Source organism: Ascaphus truei, chromosome 6 (genome assembly GCF_040206685.1).
Source record: "Ascaphus truei isolate aAscTru1 chromosome 6, aAscTru1.hap1, whole genome shotgun sequence".
NCBI classification, from domain to species: domain Eukaryota; kingdom Metazoa; phylum Chordata; class Amphibia; order Anura; family Ascaphidae; genus Ascaphus; species Ascaphus truei.
In genome coordinates, this window is record NC_134488.1 from 109178826 (window position 1) to 109201276 (window position 22451).

The following is a 22451-nucleotide window of genomic DNA, read 5'->3' on the forward strand; positions in this document are numbered from 1 at the left end:
CATGATGTAACTGCTCCCATTATTTTATATAACCCCTTTCCATATCTCTTACTAATAACAGCAGTGCAAAAGCGATGTCGCATACATTGATACTGGGAGGAAATTACACCAGGCTATTGGAAGTCCGTTTATTGCCCATTTGACGCATAGACTGGTGATTCAATATACGTAGAGGCTGTTTGCACTATTGTTGTCCGAAAACTCCCATTGACTTGTCGCACCCTCTTTAATAGGATGCTTCAGCTACTGAAGGGATAAGAAAGTTACTGAACGCCTTCACGTTGCAGAGAAATGCGCTGCTGGCCGTCTGGGTTAATGTTTTTGATTTAACATGTATTTTCACCCATGCATTTACAATTATTAACCGTTACTGCCCTTTGGGTCAGCGCCGCTTGTAAAATCTTCAGTTCCCACCAAGAATGAAGTGTAAGTAGAGACAGCGGGGAAGGAGAGGAGGAGGGCAATATTTGGATTATTCACTGAACTTTAGGTAAAATACCCTCCCCCCGCTCCCAGCTGGACAGCAACTGTGTGGATCCTCCTCCACCTTTCAAATCCATATATTGCTGAGTTACCCTCTCCTTCGCATGGGCTTCTCTCAGACAAACACCTCCTGGACATCAGAGCTTGCTGCCAGATGGCCTGAGAGTTACCACAGTGCAAAGTCCTGACAGCAGCAGCCAAAGCTGTAAAACATTCTGCATGCTGCCATACAGTCGCTAATACAGGCCAGTGACAGCCATGTGTCTCCTGGACTCCACAAAGCAAGGGCTGACAAAAAAGGTAACCTCATTTTTATTATGGCATTTCTTGGACCTTTGTGACATTTACAGATTGACCCTTTTTCTTGCTGCCAGCGAAGCCTGGACATTCTTTAAGGGAAGGGATTAAAAACCTTCAGAGCCAGAACGCCTTAGAAAAATATACCCTTCATGGGCTCCTGGGTTGCTGACAAGGTTAAGCAACATTTTATATTCCAGGGTCCCAGAATATACTGAATTCTAGTGATGCACATAGCAATAAACCATTAAAGCTGTTTATTTGCACAGCAAATATATCTGAAAGAAGCCATAGCAAAAGCTTAATGTATGAAACCACCCTTGCCAGGTTTGCCATCTTTATTTTGCATGGCACCCGCCACCGCTACCCTCTAATTCACAGTAGTAACGGCCAGGAGAGTCTGCCCCCCACTGTTTCTCTGATGGTAACTGGAGGGTTGTGAAAGTCATAAGGACCTGTGAGTGGGAGTCAGTAGCAACACATACTATGGCAGCTGTCATCCGAGGAGTGGGTTTTGTTGCTCATGAACTGTAGAAGTTTGACAATCAGCCAGGACCTTGAAAATAATATGTCCAGGGAACAAAGGCAACCGCTTGTAGCGCAAAATACCATACGTGCTGTACCATGCTAACGCCCATTACAGGCCCCCATGAAAATCCATTGGGACTTTATAGTGACGTCTCCGAGCTTTAAAACCGGGAAAAAAAATAAAACAGCACCAGATTTATCGAAGAAAATGATTCTTATGGATGAGAGTTTTCTCTTCGATAAATCTGTGACATTCTTTTGCTCCAGTTTTGCATTCGGGAGACGTGGACATGCAGACTCTAATAGGTCAAATGTATTTTAATTTCGTTGCTTTTATTAAGTTTGCGCTTTTTTTTTTTTTACCACTTCCTACAATGCAGGAAAATCACAAACACAATCCGTTTGTAGCTAACGTTCAGCGTAGTTGTAATCCAGGACTCTGATGTCTGGAAGTCGCTGCACAGTACTGTACAATCCCCATGCTCTTGTTTTGCCTTACAAAAGTAATGGCTGTGCTGATGTTTGTATTTGTTCCAACTGCTGGCTGACTTTCTTAAAGATCCTATTATCTTGTCTGCTCTACCTATGAACAGCTGTGCACCCATGACCTTACCCCCCTACCCACACCACCAAACAAACATTTCAATGTTTGTCTAGGGACTGACAATAATAAATGAGCTTGAGAGAAATGCGGTGCTCTCATTGGCCGTAGACATCACGTGGCCGCTGTGGCAACAACACTGTATTTTCAATGTATTTCTTTTAGTAAGGCATTAACCAAGTGTATAGCAATAACCATATGCACTGCTTACATGTGAAATATGCTGATAATGTAGTTTTTTTTTTGGATGGTTGTGTGCTAATCTTTTTACTTACAGTAACTGAATTGACTTAAAGAGGCAATCCAAGCTAGTGATTTGTCGTTTTTATTTTTGCTGTTTTTTTATTTTTAACGTAGGATTGAAGCAGGGGGTCTCCGGAGCTGAACTCCATACATTTTAGCTCGTGGACCCCCAGCTTCCCGAGATACCCCAGTGCCGGTAGCCGCTTTGCTCGGCTTGCAGGGTTCATGTAATGGCCGGTTTCAAAGCTCCCGCTTTTTGTGGGCAGGTCCACCGACAGGGAGAGCTGGGCCAAGTGTCCCGGGCCCAGCGGCTGCGGGGGGTCCTGCTGGCGCTGGAAGTTGGGCCCGGGCAGAGGTCAGAGCCCAGCCAGAGGTCAGACCCGCCCATCTCCTGTGAACAGCTGCCTGGCCTCTGGTTGCCGCCGGGCCCTGACTCTCCCAAGCTGCTGTGGGCCTCTTTCTCTCTCCCACGCCAGGTATTTCTCTCCCGCCGAAAGCCGACTTACTGTGGTCCGGCGCTGGGAGAAGGGGAGAGAGAGGCGAGAGGCAGGCCCAGCGTAGGAGTGAGGCCCGCAGCAGCTGAGGACAGTGGGAGTACCAGAAAGCTGAAACTATCCTCAAGGTAAGTGGGGGATGTTTGTACATGGGCATGTGGGGGGGTATTTGAGGATGAGAGGGTGTTTGTATTTGAGGATGGGGCAGTGTTTGTATTTGGGGATGGGGGTTGTTTGTATTTGGGGATGGGGGGTGTTTATATTTGGGGAGGCGGGTTATCTTTGAGGATTGGGGTGTGTTTGTCTTTGGGGATGGGGAGTGTATGCATTTGGGGATGGGGTGTTGTATGTATTTTGTGGAGAGGGTTGTGTGTGGTCAGAGGGAATTGTGTCTGTGGCCAGGGCGGAGGAGGGAATAAGTGTGAGGAAGGGTAGGTTGATTGAGGGAACAGGATTCAGTGATAGCGGAGGAGGGTGGTGGAGAGTGTGAGAGGAGAGAGGGGGTGTACAGTAAGAGAAGGAGTGAGGAAGAGAGAAATACATGAGGGGGAGGGGAGAACAAGGTAGGTGTCAAAGGGGGGGGGGGGGCGCATTCGCAAGGCCGACAAATGGTGGAGGGGGGAATGGGGAGCGGTCAAAACTTTAGTTCTGGGTCCCAGGAAATCTGTCGGTGGCGGAAACTGTGACGTCATCATGTTTAGCGAGACGCAGGAGCTTTAAACTTTGTTGTGATACCGGCACCCCCTTTGAAGGTCTATCTTTGGGAAGCAGGGTGGCCCCGGTGCTGAAATGAATGGAGTTAAGCTCCGGAGATCCCCTACTTCAATCCTATGTTAAAAAATTATTATTATTAAAAAAAAAAACACATGAATTACGCCTTTAAATGTTCTGTGTACAGGTAGTCCTCGCTAACCGACGTTTCACTTTACGACGCTTTACAATGCAACCCTATGGGCCGTTTTTTGACGTCCTATTGCGTTAGCCGACGCCTGAACCGCCACTGATTAACATGGGACTCACTATCCAGCGCTACTTCCAGAAACGGGTTCCGTTGGATAACCGAGGACTGGCCTGTAACACCTTTCTTACATGATTAGTTCTATGGGACAGATTCACTAAAGCACCATTAAATCACGGCAAATAACATGACGGTACCTAGAAAGGGAAAGACTGTCATTTTACCTGAGTTAAAGCCTAAGGTAACAACTTGCAAAAATAACGGTTGTAATTGAGCTCATCATGTTATTTCATGATAATAATAATAATAATAATAATAATAATAATAATGGTATTTAAATCTTGGTGTTGCTTCCATCCAGACACTGAAATATGGCTTTTACTGGTGAGGGAGAAGAGAGAATACCAGAATAATGATGATGAAAGATCATTAAATACACTTATCAACTTCTTAAAATAACCCCTAGTAGACAGTGGCGTAGCTAGACATGCGCGGGACCCCCGGGCACATATTTTCAGGTCCCCATTATAAGTGAACGTATTCCATAGATTCAAAATGAAACATACCGCACACATATAAATATAGATTAAATATAAAATATAGATTACTCACCATTTATTTTTAAGTCAGAGGATCCGTATCCGCACTTTTCGCTCAGCAAACTCGTCATCGATATGATCCGTTAGGCCCGAGAGCGCGGCAAATGTATATGGGGTGACATTTTTGCCTCCCCCAAATTTTGTTCCCCCAGGCCCGGGCGTAATGGGAAATCCGCCACTGAGTCAAGTAGAGGGTGGGAACCTCTCTGCACCCATCCACAATGAGGTTCAATAGCTTTTTTTTTCTCAAATACTATTGGGCATTTTTCTCCAAAGTTGTGTAAAATTCACTACACACTTTAAATAAATTAGCATAGCATAGAAATATAAGATAATACTGACTGCGATTCTTTCTCCCTCCCCCCCTCCATCCTCTCCCTGATCCCCTCTCTCATCATCCCTCCTCATCTCTCCCCCTCATCGGCTCTCTCCACATCTCCATCATCAGCTCTCCCACTTATCCCCATCAGCTCTCCCATCATCAGCTTTCCCCCTCATCCCCATCATCAGATCTCCCTCCTCATCCCCATCATCAGATCTCCCTCCTCATCCCCATCATCAGATCTCCCCCCTCATTTCCATCATCAGCTCTCCCCCTCATTCCCATCATCAGCTCTCCCCCTCATTCCCATCATCAGCTCTCCCCCTCATTCCCATCATCAGCTCTCCCTCGCATTCCCATCATCAGCTCTCCCCCTCATCAGATCTCCCCCTCACCCCCATCATCAGATCTCCCCCTCATCCCCGTCATCAGATCACCCCTCATCCCCATCATCAGCTCTCCCCCTCATTGGAGCTCCCCCTCATCCCCATCGGAGCTCCCCCTCATCCCCATCATCGGAGCTCCCCCTCATCCCCATCATCAGATCTCCCCCTCATCCCCATCATCGGCTCTCCCACTCATCCCCATCATTGGCTCTCCCTCATCCCCATCATCGGCTCTCCCTCATCCCCATCATTGGAGCTCCCCCTCATCCCCAACATCGGCTCTCCCCCTCATCCCCATCATCAGAGCTCATCCCCATCATCAGATCTCCCCTCATCCCCATCATCGGCTCTCCCCCTCATCGGCTCTCCCCCTCATCCCCAACATCGGCTCTCCCCATCATCGGCTCTCCCCCTCATCCCCATCATCGGCTCTCCCCCTCATCGGCTCTCCCCCTCATCTCCATCATCAGCTCTCCCACTTATCCCCATCAGCTCTCCCCATCATCAGCTTTCCCCCTCATCCCCATCATAAGATCTCCCTCCTCATCCCCATCATCAGATCTCCCCCCTCATTCCCATCATCAGCTCTCCCCCTCATTCCCATCATCAGCTCTCCCCCTCATTCCCATCAGCTCTCCCCCTCATTCCCATCATCAGCTCTCCCCCTCATTCCCATCATCAACTCTCCCCCTCATCCCCATCATCAGATCTCCCCCTCATTCCCATCATCAGCTCTCCCCCTCATTCCCATCATCAGCTCTCCCCCTCATTCCCATCATCAGCTCTCCCCTCATCTCCATCATCAGATCTCCCCCTCATCCCCATCGTCAGCTCTCCCCCTCATTCCCATCATCAGCTCTCCCTTCATCTCCATCATCAGCTCTCCCCCTCATCTCCATCATCAGCTCTCCCCCTCATCTCCATCATCAGCTCTCCCCCTCATCGGCTCTCCCCCTCATCCCCATCATCAGAGCTCATCCCCATCATCAGATCTCCCCTCATCCCCATTATCGGCTCTCCCCCTCAATCCCCATCATCGGCTCTCCCCCTCATCCCCATCATCGGCTCTCCCCCTCATCCCCAACATCGGCTCTCCCCCTCATCAGCTCTCCCCCTCATCAGCTCTCCCCCTCATCCCCATCATCGGCTCTCCCCCTCATCCCCATCATCGGCTCTCCACCTCATCAGCTCTCCCCCTCATCCCCATCATCGGCTCTCATCCCCATCATCAGCTCTCCCCCTCATCCCCATCATCAGTGCTTCCCCTCCTCCTCCTCCATGCTTCCCTGTAATAGACACAGGTGCGGGGGGATGGTATGTGGTGGCGGGCCCCCGGCGTTAAACAGAAGATAAGCCGGCAGAGGAATGAGCAGTTGCTACAGAGGCAGAGCAGGACGTCCGGGGAGGAGCGCGCTTGCATTAGACACCGGAAGTAAAAAAAGACTTCCGGTTCAGACCGCTAGAGTGCGCTCCAACCCGGCCGTCTTGCTCTGCCGGCTTATCTTCTGTTTAACGCTGGGGGGCCGCCGTCGTATCCGCCTGTCTCTATCTGTAGAGAGACAAATGGGCTGCCAACGGGGGGGGGGGGTGGGGGAGAGCAGGCCCCCCAAGTGCGCAGGCTGCCGGGCTATAGCTACACCCATGCTAGTAGCCCAAATGGTGAGTGTTGTAATAGAGCTTTTAAGTTATTTTGTATAGAGGGGGTTGTTAGATGTGTTGAGGTAGGAAATGGAGGTTGGTGCCCTCCAGAAAGTCGATTGACCCCCTGAGGAGAGGGTGGAGGAGATTAACCCCTTGTTTGCCATAGAGACTTAGGGGCCTATTCTGGTAGCTCAGAAGTGTGACAATCTGCTTAGAAATGGCCCTTTAGAAGCTGGCATGCTTTGCTATTCTGTAAGCCCTTATCACATGTACAAACCGCATCTAAACGGCTTTTTTTTAGACGCGGTTTCACTCTTGCCCTGACAATCCGGTCTGTTTCTCAAAAAAGCCTCAAACTCGCATTTTGGGCCCACAACTGCTATTGCCGTAGCTCCCTTATGCAAAGCGCTTCTAAAAACTCACATTTCCGTAACGCCACCTGAAGACTGGTGAGATTGATAATGTAAATTACATCTGCAGCCTGAATGATGGGTTTGTCTGAGAGAGTAAAACCCATAGATCAGGCTGGGGATGGAGTTAGCAATACCTCATTCAGCTTCTAAAGCAAGTACAATCCGGGCAGTTTGGCTATTAATCCGGGCGGTTTGGCTATTAATCCGGGTGGTTTGGCTATTAATACGGGTGGTTTGGCTATTAATCCGGGTGGTTTGGCTATTAATCCAGGTGGTTTGGCTATTAATCCGGGTGGTTTGGCTATTAAACCGGGCAGTTTGTCACATATTTTTTTTAATGCGGTTTCCAATAGAGAATAGGGTTTATTCTCACATTGAATTCCGCTAATTCTGAGCATGCCAAACTGTGCGGTTTGGCAATGACAACTTTTGAGCTACTAGAATAAGCCCCATAGTAAGGTATTGGCATCCCAAACCCTTATTAGCTGCTCTTGGTATGCAATGGGGGGTAGGTGGTAGTGTTCGGAATATATTAAAGGCCGTTGTAGTATTTAGTGGCCCGCTAGGCATAGATTGGCCATGACTAGGTATGTCACCAAACAGGTATATTTCTGTGAGCTGAATTCTCCTATCAATTGCAACAAAACTTAAAATCTAATTAACTATTTGGTATGTTTCTGTAAATTGATTAGGCAAACCCCTCCCTTAATTGTTAGTCAAATGCATGTGATCATATGTGTGAGTATTTAAGACAGTCTATCTTGGCTGTGAGTCATATGGCTGGGTGTAACATCAAAGTGTCACATTTAAAGTGTAGACTTAATTTTGGAGTTGAAATTGGAGGGGAAGATTAGAGGAAGATCTGGACTCTGCACAACAACAACAACAACTTTGCAACTGTGAGAACTTGACCTTGTAAATGCTGTGAATATTTGTACTCTTCCTATCCTCCAATAACTGGGAGGTCTCTCCTCCTGCATCTCACTATGCCCTCCCTATTGCTTTTTCTGTTTACTGTTTCCTCACTCCTTTGTGAACATCTCTGTTCTCTCCAACTTCCCCATTCCCCACTGCACCATTATTTATATATGTCTCTCCCAACAACTTCTTTATCCCTCAATAAAAAAACACCAACACAAATCCTCTATTCACACCCTCTATCTACTCCTTCCTGCTGCTGGGGATCTCCCCTAAGCCTGAACCCAGACATACACACCTGATCTCACCCACGCCTCCCTGCCATCTCTTCCCCTGTAACCGGTGTTAACCTTCTATATTAATACTGACCGGCCTTAAATCTCACCCCACAAATCAAGCATCCCAACAGCCTGCACTCATGGCCACTGTCCCACACCCACAGTCACTCTACCACCCATTGTGGCCAAGCACTGCCATCTACCGCACTTATTCCTTCACCTGCTGTCTCTGGAAGTCTTCCATCATACCACTTAAATTGTAAGTTCTCCAGGGCAGGGATTTCCTTTCCTATTGTCTGATTTTGCTGCACCTATTGTATTATTAGAATTCCCTGTACTGTATTCTTTGTGAAGCGCTGAGTACACTTTTGGCGCTATATAAATAAAGACATACAATACTAGCTAGCCACTTGGGCTAATAATGGGTTAATATATGAAAAAGTTAATAAATAAACTTTTAGCATTTTTTCTAGGTATTTGCTCTCTCCAGCTATTTCAGGGTCTGGATGGGAGTGCCGGGTCTGACTTTACTAACGCAATGTAATCTCCTGGTGTTACGTTTAGCAGAGCATAGTGAATACGGGATGAATATACTTTATTTATTTATAACGATGTTTTACCAGGAAGTAATACGTTGAGAGTTACGTCTCGTTTTCAAGTATGTCCCGGGCACAGAGTTATGATGACAAATACATGGTTAAATAGGCGAAAAGGATTATACATTATATATAAAGACATTGCTTTACATTAGGCGAACAGTGTTATACATTATATATGAAGACATTGCATGAACAGTTAAAGATAATATATGTTATAGGCGTATGTGACAGTTACAGACCACATTATAATGTGAGATTGCTTTAGTTTTGGAAGAACTTAGATCGGTGATGGCTTTGAGAGTCTCAGGTAGATTGCAGTTGTGGGGTGCACGGTAAGAGAAGGCTCATTAACATCTCACTAAGAATAACGTTGGTTCAAAAAAATTGTACTCTTTTTTTTTTTTTTACGGCATTAAATCCTGGTTAACATTATGTTATTTGCTTTAGTGAAGACTGCATCATGATTAACGCCATTAAATGGGGTCAGCGTCACTGTTGAGTAGGCTAACAAAGCTTAGTCAATCTGGCCCTGTCAATCTTATCATTACTTAATTATCTTCTCTTTACCCTTAAACATCTCTACTTCATGATATTTACTGTTGACTATTGATTTGTTGCTGCAAATGGTAAACACATTGGTGGTTATGCACTGGTCTCCTGGCTGCAGCATTGTGGCACAATAGAATTGCACCTTATTTAATCAAAGGAAATTGTCCAGTTGCTTTTAATGTGTTCGTTTACAATCCAAGCATGCAACTTTTTTTTTTTGTTAACATAGAATTGAAGCGGGGTCTCCGGAGCTGAACCCCACTAATCTCATCCCCGGGGATCCCCTGCTTCTGGAGATACTTGCCTCCGTAGGGGGTGCCAGTAGCCGCTCTGCTAGCAGGGATCATGTAATGGCGGAGTTTCAAAGCTCTCGCACCCTGCGGTCCAATAGGAAGCTGTGATGTCATCAGGTGCGGCTTCCTATTGGCTCGCGTGGCACAGGAGCTTTAAACACCAGCCGGAGCTGCTGCTGGACCTCCGTACGGAGTCTGTATCTCTGCAAGCAGGGGGACCCGGGAGCTGAAATTAATAGGGGTCAGCTTCTCAGACCCTCTGCTTCTATGTAAAACATTCAAAAATGTGCACAGCAAATCGCCCCTTGGATGGCTCCGTTAATAAATCTGGTGCTTTTTTTGCACTGGTTTTGCAGACGGGAGACTCGAGTGAAGAGACTTAATCATCTCTGATATTGGCACAAGTCAGAAGCATTTCCTCTCTAACTAACATTCATTGGTGAATGCTCATTTACAATAATATGCAGTGACAGCTCTCAAAGTGATAGCCATGGCGTTCTGGAGGTAATCCCAAGATTCCGGGGGGTTTCTGAAGATCAGCGTTGTTGTGTTTATTTATTAGGACACTGATTCCACTACTGAAACAAACAAACTGAAACAAAGCAGCCTGAAGAATCCCCTCCTCTCCATTTAGCTAGCACTAGTGGGAAGTATCAGGAGGAATCCTCCTATTAGTGTTCAGGGGGAGGTGAGAATCCTGTATCCTGTCAATGTCGTTCAGGGGTTCTGCTGGGCTCTTCTTTCATGATGCCCAACACTCTTGCTTTTAATACACGTCTTCTCAGATTCTACTTCTATAGTATCCTAAACATCTCAATCTCACTATATGAGGTTTATCTATTATCATATAAATTGTGCAGATATCAATTCTAATAATCCCACATACTTCATATAAACTCAACATGGAATCAAACCATGTCTTGATGAAGGTTTTAGTGTTGTCTATTGTGCTCATTTTTTTTAAGCTTGTAGAAACACTTTAGTTCCTCTATCCATGTGGGGAAAAGGTGCTTCAAAACAATATGGCAGCCCCATAATAGATGCAGTTTACTACTCGCAAATAACATTCGAACACTGAACATGTAGGAGGAATATTTTCATTTAATAAACAAAATGTTGTTCGGGTCTATTTTTTGTTTTGACATCGTATGTATGTCTTCAGTGCCCCGGCTGAAGGTCTCAAGCTGCAGGCGATAGACAACGGAGCTCTTATACTGTAGCTGTCATATACTGTACTGGCGAAATAGGTACTCTGGTATTCTTTAACTATAGGATCCATAAAACCGGTGCAGTTGGAGGATGTGTGTGTCAGAACTGTATGCAAAATAACAAAAACCTAAAAAAATGTATAAAAATATTACTAACCGTGCGGGAGGTACTTTACCCTTTGCATTAATGGAATAACCTTTGCCTCACTATGTTTACATTTAGCTTCCACTCGTTGATACAAAGTCTGGTTCCCAGTGCTGAATCGTTCACATGTTTTCCACCTTCCCTAGAAAGCAGCGCCTCTCACTCTCGGCCAAATGGTGGTGTGCCTGTCTCTGGTCTTTTCCCTGTATGTGGAGGCCTCCCCCGCACGCTGTCAGCGACCTCGCGCAAAGGAGATGCTCTGTGGTGCAGAACTGGTGGACATCCTGCAATTTATCTGTGGACCTACCGGATTCTATTTCAGTATGTCTACTTCTTTCACGGTTTTCTCGGCATAACCATGGGGGTGAGGCTAACTCCAGTCCTCAAGGGCCACCAACAGGCCAGGTATTAGGGATATCCCTGCTTGAGCACAGGTTGCTCAATCCATGGCTCAGTCTTAATTGAGCCACCTGTGCTGAAGCAGGGATATACTGAAAACCAAACCTGTTGGTGGCCCTTGAGGACTGGAGTCGGCCACCCCTGGCATGGCCCCTTTATTACCACAGGGGCATGTTACACTTTGCAGTGTTTAGCTGCCCTTCTGAAGGGGGATAAACATGTTAACGTGATGAGCTTGCACGTCACAAAGTATTTTCTATTTTGAAACACTAAAATATATCATTTGACCACAGATGGGGACCACCTTGTCCGCTCATGTTTTTTACCTCCTGTAACACTGCATACCTGATCTTATACTTCCATATGTAAGATGGCCGTAAGTCTATCCCAAGCATATTTTAACTCTCTTACAGTATTAGCCCCTGCCACCTCTGCTGGGAGACTGTTCCTCGAATCCACTACTCTTTCAATGAAGAAGTACTTCCTCACATTTGCCCTTAGCCTGCCACCTTCCAGCTTCAGAGCATGAACCAGTGTTGGATCAGCATGGCCCATTTCATGTTACAAGCCATGGGTAGATTGAATCCTTTTATTTCTATAGGTATTTTAATTGTGGTCAATGTTCTTACTACAATCACCTTTTATGTATCACATATCATGACAATATTGGTCACGCAGACCTGTATAGTCTGCAACCCTGTCTTTCCCCGTTATCGCTTAGCATACAGTGCTTCCACTGCAGCCAGGGGTTCTGGGTAATCACATGCAAATGAGCCCAGTGTAACGCTTTACTTAATAAATGTTATATATATATATATATATATATATATATATTTATATATATATATGTATATTGTCAGAAGCAAGGAGAGATGGCTAGTATGTGTGCACGTGTGGCTATGGGTGTGAGCTGGATCTGCCTGATATGGCTGTATCCTTACATTATTCTCATAAACCTAGTCAGATCCTGCCCAAGCTATGAATAATTTACTTAAACACCGCTGGGTACATGCGCAATTCACAGAAATACTGCAGGATGATTGCAAATCTATTTGTGATCCATACAATAACAACCGTAACCTGCTCGATTCAGACGTCATTTACACACACATTTGCTTGGTTTTACGGAATTATATGATTATTTTGGTGTGCCATATATTTTAAAATGTACCTAAATATTCAGAAATAGTCATGGACCCAGTAAGAACTGACAGCTTCAGCTTTTGCCTTTCCATTTGTGCCATATATGCCGGCTGGGTTTGTGGACCTGTCTGAGACTAGTGAATGTGCTCACAAGTGGTACTTTTTATATTCTTGGCAGTTCAAATCTAAAAAAAAATAACTAAAATAAAAGACAAGTTCAAATATCCAGTGGAATGTGACCATATTCCATTACAATCGTTGGTTTTGCATTTTTTGCATGTCTCAACCTACGTGTTTATCTGCATGCTATTTCAGGTAGAGCGGCTCCTATGCGTAGCAGACCCAGGCCCGGTATAGTGGAGGAATGCTGCTTCTGTGGCTGCAGTGTCTCCATCCTGGAATCCTATTGTGCAGCTCCGGTTACAAACATCACTGGCAGAGAAGGTCAGTTCGTTGGCTGGTAGTTGGAGGACCATCAATTATGAACCATTCTATAGGCTGTTACAATGTCACCAGTGGCACCTTATGGGAAGACAGGAATTTTTTAGTTGACAAACAAACAGATTACCAATGCTCAACCAATAGTCCCGATAAATTGTGATGAAGAGGGTCAGAGTGATTTATCTTCAAAAAGCTGGGTTCCGCAGCTCTTCAAGGTTCTGCCAGGGAACCTCCAAACACATCCAAATCTAAAGAAGAAAAGCACAAACCTCTTAGAAAAAGTACAAACTATGTGTGTTAGGCCACAAGCCCCTCCTTACTTACAGGCAAGGAAATTGTAGTGCAGCAGCAGAGGATAAAAAAGGTATAGTAATGATAAAATCACCACAATGAAAGACACTGTCCCATCCCAGTAGATGTCCGTGGAACACAACACGGAAATACCAGTATCTTGTGAGGCACATCGTGATGTCCAGTTGTACTCCGTGGTGGTAGCTCGTCAGGGGCAGCCGGTTGGGATCCGCGTCTCAGGAACGCTGCAGTCGCCAGCAACAGCAGGGCTCCCCGCGCTACGATTTCCCTGTGTACTTCCGGGTTCGCACGCCCAGCACTGACGTCTAGCGTCTGATGTCAACAGCGGCATTACTGGCCGCTTGCCAGAAAATCTTTACAATCCTTGTTACAGTCCTCTGAATGAATGTACAGCGCCACCTAGCGAACCCCTACGCGTTTCGCTCATTCCAAAAGCGTTGTCAGGGAATGGCGGCTGTGTCTCATCCTCGTTCTTATATACTCGTACTAATAGCAGCAATTATTCAATTTAACTAAACATTGAAGTGCAATTGTTTAAAGTGCAATAGGGAAAACATACTAATTTAATACTTTTACATATTAGTTGAGATAAAATAAGAAAACTGTATGATTGTACTAAATAGTACGTCCTTTCAAAAAAAAAAGTATATCAATTATTTATTAAAACAACATTTTTAATTAAAAATTAAGTTAAAAATACTATAAAATCAATCAGGCCAGTAATGACGCTGTTGACGTCAGACGTCAGTGCTGGGCGTGAAAACCCGGAAGTACACTGGAGGATCGTAACCCAGGGAGGTCACAAAGGAGACGAAAGAAGGTTCTGGACCAAACTCAAATTGCCTTTTAACCTCTTCACTGCCGGAGGGTCCAGCAATGTATTGGTTTGCAGTGTGTGGCTGGCCCTTCTCACAGTATAATGGGTTAATTTGAACAGTTTGGGCCAACACCTCGGAATGAACCATCGCCACCTAAGCATTATCTAACCCTCACATAAATACATTTCCTAATCACTTATGTTATGGCCATTATTTTGATCTGAACTCACTCTTCATTGACCTCTTTGGCCCTGATAATGTATAGCTAAATCCATAGGAAAGGGTGGGGTCGTTATCAGGCCACCTATGAGATTGCTGTCAGCAGCCTCATTTGGTCCATCAGCTCTACCCATTCCTCATGCTCAGGTTTCAATCTTTCTTCAATCCTATGTGTATTGGATTTTTTACTTTACACGTTTCTGTAATGTAACCCTCCAGTAGCACTCAGGTGACATTATTATTCACAAACAAGGCTCACTTTTCTTTTCTTTAAAAAAAATACATAAAAAGTCATTTATTTAAAATAATCAATGCTGCTTGGAGGGAAATAGATAGATAGATCCGTGATCAAAGTATCTTTAAAATAAACAGTGTGCTGGATTTCCCAAAAATGGCGTCGAACAAAAGGCGAATGCTCTGCGGAAATCATTTTAGAAAGGGTTTGTGCAATAATCAACTAAAACTCTAAAACCAATCATAAATGGAGTCCCTTTCAAATAAATCACATTTAGGGGGGAAAAAATATAAGGAAATATGATCTGGAGGTTTGTAACTTAAAAAGTAGTGGTGACCCTGGTGTGTAAATATATACAGTATGTGTACCTCTTAGTACCATTACACTTCAATCACTAGGTATACATTCACTAGCCTGATTCTGCTTCTGTCAATATTTTAACATATAGGGCTATTGAGTACAGATTATGGGCCATATTTAATAAGATGGGCTCAGTTATAAGACATTTTGCAGCCCACTCACTTGAATTGGATTTAAGGTTCTTTATGGCGTAGCACTAATGTTGCCAGGTGGCTTCTCCAAAAATACTGGACACAATGGTGAAAGGTGACACGCTCGAGACACACACACACCTCTCCACTCCATGCTGTTTTCTCCTCTCCTTGGTCTAACCCCCAGGTTCCTGACACCATTTGATTGGCAACTGTTGGATAATGCAGCCAATCAGTATGGAGGAAACTGCCCAGCCCCCTAGCAACAGCCCTGCTCTATCCCGCGGCCCCCCAAGCCGGTCAGGTCACTATGTCCAGAGAGGTCACACCGGTATACACATACATGTCCAGCATTACTTCTCATTTACTGGACAGAGTGTCCAAATACTGGACAGTCCGGTTCAATACTGGACACCTGGCAACCCTACAATGCACTACATATTAAGTTAGTGAAATCATCAGATCAACAGATCATTATTATTTCATTTTTGATTATGTTAATTTAGATTTTTTTTAAATGGGAAATCAAAAGCAGTGGCATAAAAGTAAACCAATAAAACAACACAAAAATAAGACGCTAGAACCGTGACGTAAAAGATGAAGCGCTCACTGCTCTGAGGAGCTTACAATTCAAAGTACAGAGCGTTTTCTACTCCATGAGACTGTATGGTGTGTACATTATTATATATGTTAGTATATGATATCTCGGCACAATATACTAATAAGTGAATTCTAAAGATGAATACAGACTTTCTAATTGTTTGGCCTGATCGATTTTGATTGTCTCATAGATCACAGAAAGTAGAAGAATTCCTTGGCCGCACCAGGCATTTTACAGAGTGTGAAGACGATTCATCAAGGACGCCCACCAAATCCAGCCTTACGAAAGATACAGTATTCTCTGTCAAGTGAAAGTGCCAGGAAAAGGGAAAAGGCTGAAAAATCCACAATGGAATGAAGGAGAAATTAAATTATCCGTGGCCCATGGAACCCCAACCAAAAAACACCACAAGAACTACTGGCACTGCTCTCTGCAGCAAGCTGTGAATATGCCCAGCAGGGGTATGACTTCCCCTTGCTATTGGGTTTTTGTAATTATAATTGCACAAATAATGAGCAGGGCCATACTGTATGTCACTGGTGTTCACTTACTAGGTTAGCTTGTAGATCATAAGATGATATGCGGTTTTCCCATTCCATTTTAAACTAGGAGGTATGTTCCATCCCTCTCCCCTTCCGTCCTCTGGATACATTCCGCAAAACTCATTACCTTCAAGGTTTAATTCCCACTAATTATATTGTGAAATTCTTAGGAACCCCAACCTTCTCTAATAGTGCGTCTGAGATCAGATGCAGTGTAAGGAACCCCAACCCTCTCTAATAGCGTGTCTGAGATCAGATGCAGTGTAAGGAATCCCAAGCCTCTCTAATAGCGTGTCTGAGATCAGATGCAGTGTAAGGAACCCCAACCCTCTCTAATAGCGCGTCTGAGATCAGATACATTGTAAATTCTTCTGTATTTGGTACCATTTTCAAATGACCTGAATATTGCAGGGAACCCTTTAGGAATAGCCCAGGGAACCACAGTTGAAAAACACTGCTATAGAGAGCTACATTTAGCTTTTGAACCCTGCTTTTACTTACTAGAGCATCTGCGGTACATATTTGCTCACTTTTAAGTGAGTGGCTGAGTAGGTATCTATGGTCCGTTTTGCAGACAGCCATAAATGTCAAAGGGGGCTCAGATTAATAGAGCTCCGAGCTTTCTGTTGGAGAAAATATATTGGTTAGTTACTGTGAAATGGACAATGAAGTATGTTTCATGGCTATCACTAAAAACTAGTTAAGAAGTCTGGCTGCAGATGAACTGTAGAGATATTCTCAACCAGCAATTTGCTTTAATAAATGGTGAATGTTTTAACTGTATGGAAATGAAACAGAAGTAGATTAGTTGCACATGCAACTAAAGTCAACTTAATGTAACTTTGTGTATATTTGTGTCCGTTACATCTGCACCCGACCGTAATGGAGCAGTCCAAGGGGCCAGTTTTATTTTTTTAAATTGGGTTGAAGCAGGGGTTTACGGAACTGAGCCGTGTTGATTTTCAGCTCCGGGGACCTCTGCTTCCGAGATACTTACCTCTGTATGGAGTGCCGGTAGCAGCTCCGACTGGGCTGTGTGGGGTTATCAAAATGGCGGCTTAAATGTCCTTCGTCACATGGGCCAATAAGAAGCCATGATGTTATCCCTTGTGTCTTCATATAGCTTAAAATGATCCCCAAAACACATTCCTGTCTCATCTCTGCCATTCTCAAGAGGTTTTTTGTTGTTGTTGCTAGTATTGATCCTGATAACACACCTGAAAACAGGCCAGCGGTGTAATAATGACCAAGGACAGTGGCTCTTCAGATCTTACTCATATTTACCAACGTGTTAATAAATCCAGCGACCGGAAATAAAAAAGCTAAGATTGGACCATTCTCGCACGGCAGCTATGTGATTCATAGTAAACAAGTAAGAGATTTGTGCTACATTATCATCATCTATAATTCCTAGAAAGATGATAGGACTTCATGCAATAACCTACGCTTACTCTTTGTTTTGGGGGGGGGGGTTAAATAGCACCTGAATTGAGTTTAAGATATATATATATATACTTTTTTTTTAATAGGATGAGAATACTTGTCCAGCAGACACAAAATGGCTGCCAGGGTCAGAATAGCTTTGGAGGTCAATAGAATGACATGACATCATCATGAGATGACATTACAATTCTGTGTTGATGACTTTGCAAGTCTGCAAGCCATAATTACAGGGGAGAGGGAGGGGTGGAAAAAGGTACAAGAAACTACAATTATCTTGGAACTGAGGAATCCCTACAAGTTGGCAAACTGCTGGTTGACTACTGGGGACCCCCCTGTTCAGGTAATTCAAAAAAATATTTTTTTTTGTGGGGGGAGAGGGTGATTTAAATGTGTTTCAAAGGCTTAATGTTTACTGTGCCATCTTGAACGGCAAGGGATGACAACACTTGGGAAATAGTTCTGAAATTGCATACTGTAGATAATTTCCACTTTTTTTTTTTTTCCCAGAACACATTTTGGGCTTGTGTAAATGTGCTATTTATGGTTTGGTGCATTTCTTCTTGTAAAAGCGGATTGTTTCAGTTTTCTGAGAATTTTTGGCATAAATGCAACTTGGAACAAAACTAAATAAACAGTAAAAAGATGTTACACAAGGTATTGCAACATGTTTTGTGTGTCTCCACTGATTACTTAGTAAAAATCTGCCCTGTGCAAAAGACCCAGCGTGACCCCTGGCCTCAATCCCGCTGATTCTCCATGCCTTCCAGCCAAAAACTGTGCATGTCTTTTGTATCCCAGAATTCTTTGCACTCACATTGACATTGACAAGGGCAAACAATGGTGCAATTTTTTGGAGTGTTAGCTCTATATATGGCTATATATAACACCCTCATGTCATGGTAATAAATGGTTATTTGAAAGTGTCAGTTGATGATAGTTATCTTTATCAGTTCCACTGTGATAACTGAATCTATATCCGAGATTCTCAAAGAACAAATATAAAATTGTAATGGCAAAATGCACATTATTTATTTAAAAAAAAAAGAGAGTTAAGACAACTATAGCACTCACAAACGCCTAAAAAGACATATATATATATATATATATATAAATATATATATATATATATATATATATATATATGCAAATATAGCTGTATGCTCATCTGCATGTCTTAGGCAGGTCTGCAACCCCACCTTTCCCCCATTATCACCCAGCATACAGCACTTCCACTGCAGCAAGGGATTCTGGGAAATGACATGCAAATGAGCACACAGTGTCACTTTTTGCCTCAAAAACCATTTTTATATATATATATATATATATATATATATATATATATATATATATATATATATATATATATATATATAGTGGCACTGTGTGCTCATTTGCATGTAATTTCCCAGAATCCATTGCTGCAGTGGAAGTGCTGTGTGCTGGGTGATAATGGGGAAAGGCGGGGTTGCAGACCTGCCTAAGACATGCAGATGAGCATACAGTTGTATTTACATTTGTATATATATATATATATATATATATATATATATATATATATATGTATATATATCTTTTTAGGCGTTTGTGAGTGCTATAGTTGTCTTAACTCTCTTTTTTTTTTTAAATAAATAATGTGCATTTTGCCATTACAATTTTATATTTGTTCTTCAGTATTAGCAACTGGACTAACATGGCTATTTCCGTTATATATATATATATATATATATATATTATATATATATATATATATATATATATATATATATATATAGTGCTTGACAATCACCTAAAAATCTGCTCGCCGAACCAAAAAAATCTACTCGCCACCTAGCCCCGCCCATAGCCCTGCTTTTTAAAAAAATAAATGGAATAAATTCCTAGTAAGAACTAATAACATTCGTTTTTGACATAACAGTTTATTTATTGTATTACATTTATTCTTTACTACCATTAGTCCTTATTACATAGTGTGTGTGTGGTATGTCGGATGACCTCACTAATCTGAAAAAAAAGCCAGATATGAATGACTAGTTTCCTAAACCCCTTAACCAGTGTCTGGATGCCCCCGCTTCACAATTTCTAAAGCAGCAATCCCGCCTGGGATCTTACCTGATCCGCAGTCCCTCAATGTCCAGGTACCCTCATTCCCACAATGTTATATATTGGAGGGGAGTTGTTCCCTACCTACCCCTGGGTTAGGGGAGATTCCGATGTCTCCCATGTGAAGCTTGAGAGTCAGATCTGGAAGAAAGCAATATAGGTTATTTCGGTGTAGGTATAGGGCAGTTAAGATATATAGGGTAAATAAGATATCCAGATTCAGAGTGTGAGTGTTACGCCGGTGCTGCCCGCAGACCAGACCCGTTCCTTTCACTGAGGTGAGGAACGTATAGAAGCACGCACCCGCAGCAAAGGGAGCGTGTCCGGAGTGTGGTGATTTTGGCGTTGCCAGGCCAGGTGTATTTCGCTAGCAATACTTGCCGGTACCGGTGTAGAAATGCCGTTATCGTTGCCGTTAACCAAGGTCTGGGATTGGAGAATTCGGGAAGGTTGTTTGTCCAAGCAGGGGTCTAGAGCCAGAGAGAGACGTCCGCCAAGCCAAGTCGTAACCTGAGTGAATGAGAGAGAAAACGCCAGAGTAGTAATCCAAGTGAAAACTATGTCGAGCAATGAATGATAGGAAGGACTGGCATTATAAAGTGTGGCTGACCAATCAGAAGTGAAGGCAGACCTGGAGGACTGCGTGGAGCCATCCTGGATAGGTTCCCTTGATTGGCAGGCAGGTGAGGACTTTTGTCTTGACAGGAGATCATATTACTGTGTTGGGGGCGGGTCTTTACTGCCAGAGCAGTGAATAAATTAACTTCGCCCGGCGCGCGCTGTTCAGGCGCGCGCCCGAGCAACATGGCGGCCGCGTGAGGTACTGCAGGAAACCGGGGACGCCGAGGACGACGGGAAGCCCCCAGAACCGACGGAGGTGAGTAGCGCTGGCGAGGGGTGCGCGCCACGGCAGCGGGAGGGAATCTATCAGCAGAGGAACCAGGGCGCGGGCGCCGCGATCCCTGATTCCTCACAGTACCCCCCCCTTCAGGATCGGCCTCAGGACGATCCTTCCATGGTTTTGATGGAAACTTCTTACGAAAGCGTTTGAGGAGTCCTGGAGCATGAATATCTTTCAGGGGTACCCATGACCTCTCTTCGGGTCCAAAACCTCTCCAGTGGACCAAGAAGTGGACTTTACCTTTAGAAAGACGGGAATCCAGTAGAGCCTGTATTTCATACTCTTCGTTACCCTGTACCATCACAGGATCTGGTTTCGAAGTGTGATCCGGAAAGAGGCTACTGGAGATAAAAGGTTTGAGAAGTGAGGTGTGAAAGACATTCGGAATTCTCATGCTTTGAGGAAGTAGGAGTCGAAAAGAAACCGGATTAACCTGCTCCAAAATAGAAAAGGGACCCAGGAACCTAGGAGCCAATTTGAGGGAAGGCGTTTTGAGACGGATGTTCTTGGATGATAGCCAAACCTTGTCCCCGGGTTTGTATTCGGGTGCTGGACGACGGTGACGATCAGCCTGATTTTTAGATGTCAAGGATGCTTTTTGTAATGCAGATTGTATTCTGGACCAAGAGTCTTGTAGAAGAGCAATATGTTCGTCCACGGCTGGTACCCCAGAGGATCTTTTAGTAATAGGTAGGCGAGCCGGATGGAATCCGTAGTTGATAAAGAAGGGAGTCTCGTGGGTGGACTCATTCCTGGAAGAATTGAATGCGTACTCAGCCCAGATAAGTAATTCTGCCCAGTCATCCTGAGAATTAGAGACGAAGCACCTTAAGTATTTCTCGAGGGATTGATTAACCCTCTCGGTCTGTCCGTTGGATTGAGGGTGATATCCAGAAGAAAAGGAAGACGAGATACCTAATCTCTTGGTGAAATTTCTCCAGAACTTGGAGACGAACTGGGAACCCCGATCGGACACGATGGATGTAGGAATCCCATGGATCCGGAAAATCTCTTTGGCAAAAATATCCGCAAGGGCGGGTGAGGAGGGTAATCCTTTGAGAGGGATAAAGTGTGCCATCTTGGAAAACCGATCCACTACCACAAGAATGGTATTCATGCCATTCGACCTAGGTAACTCCACAATAAAGTCCATCGAAATGTGGGACCAGGGACGCTCCGGAATAGGTAAAGGTAAGAGAAGACCCTGAGGTTTCTGACGAGGAATCTTGTTACGCGCACATACCGGACAGGACCGTGTAAATTCCAGAATGGTTTTAGCCATATTGGGCCACCAAAAGGTACGACGGATGAGATCCAAGGTTTTCTTGAATCCAGGATGCCCTGCCGAACGGACGGCGTGTCCCCAGTCCAATATTTCAGGGATAAATTTGGGTTCCAAATACAAAGAGTCTTTAGGAACCACAAGACCGGACGGGAGGTTCTCTTGAGACTTGATGATCCTCTCCAGATTCTTGAATGCCACAGCTGCTAAGATTCTTTGTTTAGGGAGGATGGACTCAGTGGTTTTCTCTGATCTCTCTTCAGAAGAGTATTGCCGGGAGAGAGCATCCGCCTTGACGTTCTTAGTGCCGGGAATGTATGAGAGAACAAAATCGAATCTAGAGAAAAATAACGACCAGCGAGCTTGGCGAGGACCTAAGCGACGGGCATTCTCAATGTACAATAAGTTCTTATGGTCCGTAAGGATGGTGAACGGCTCTTTTGACCACTCCAAAAGATGTCTCCATTCTTGAAGAGCCATTTTGACGGCCAAAAGTTCCCTATTGCCCACATCATAATTCCTCTCTGCCGATGAAAATCTTTTGGAGAAAAACCCGCAAGGATGAAGTT

The 22451-nt window shown here is 44.2% G+C and overlaps 1 protein-coding gene across 1 annotated transcript; it reads left to right on the forward strand.

Moving 5' to 3' along the window:
* The first annotated feature begins 582 nt into the window (after positions 1-582).
* On the forward strand, positions 583-18267 carry LOC142497652 (insulin-like growth factor 3.L). The gene is made up of 4 exons (XM_075605726.1): positions 583-783; positions 11102-11276; positions 12813-12941; positions 15805-18267. Exons 1-4 carry the CDS (start codon positions 742-744, stop codon positions 15816-15818), a joined length of 360 nt encoding a protein of 119 aa, XP_075461841.1. The 5' UTR covers positions 583-741; the 3' UTR covers positions 15819-18267.
* The last annotated feature ends 4184 nt before the right edge of the window (positions 18268-22451 follow it).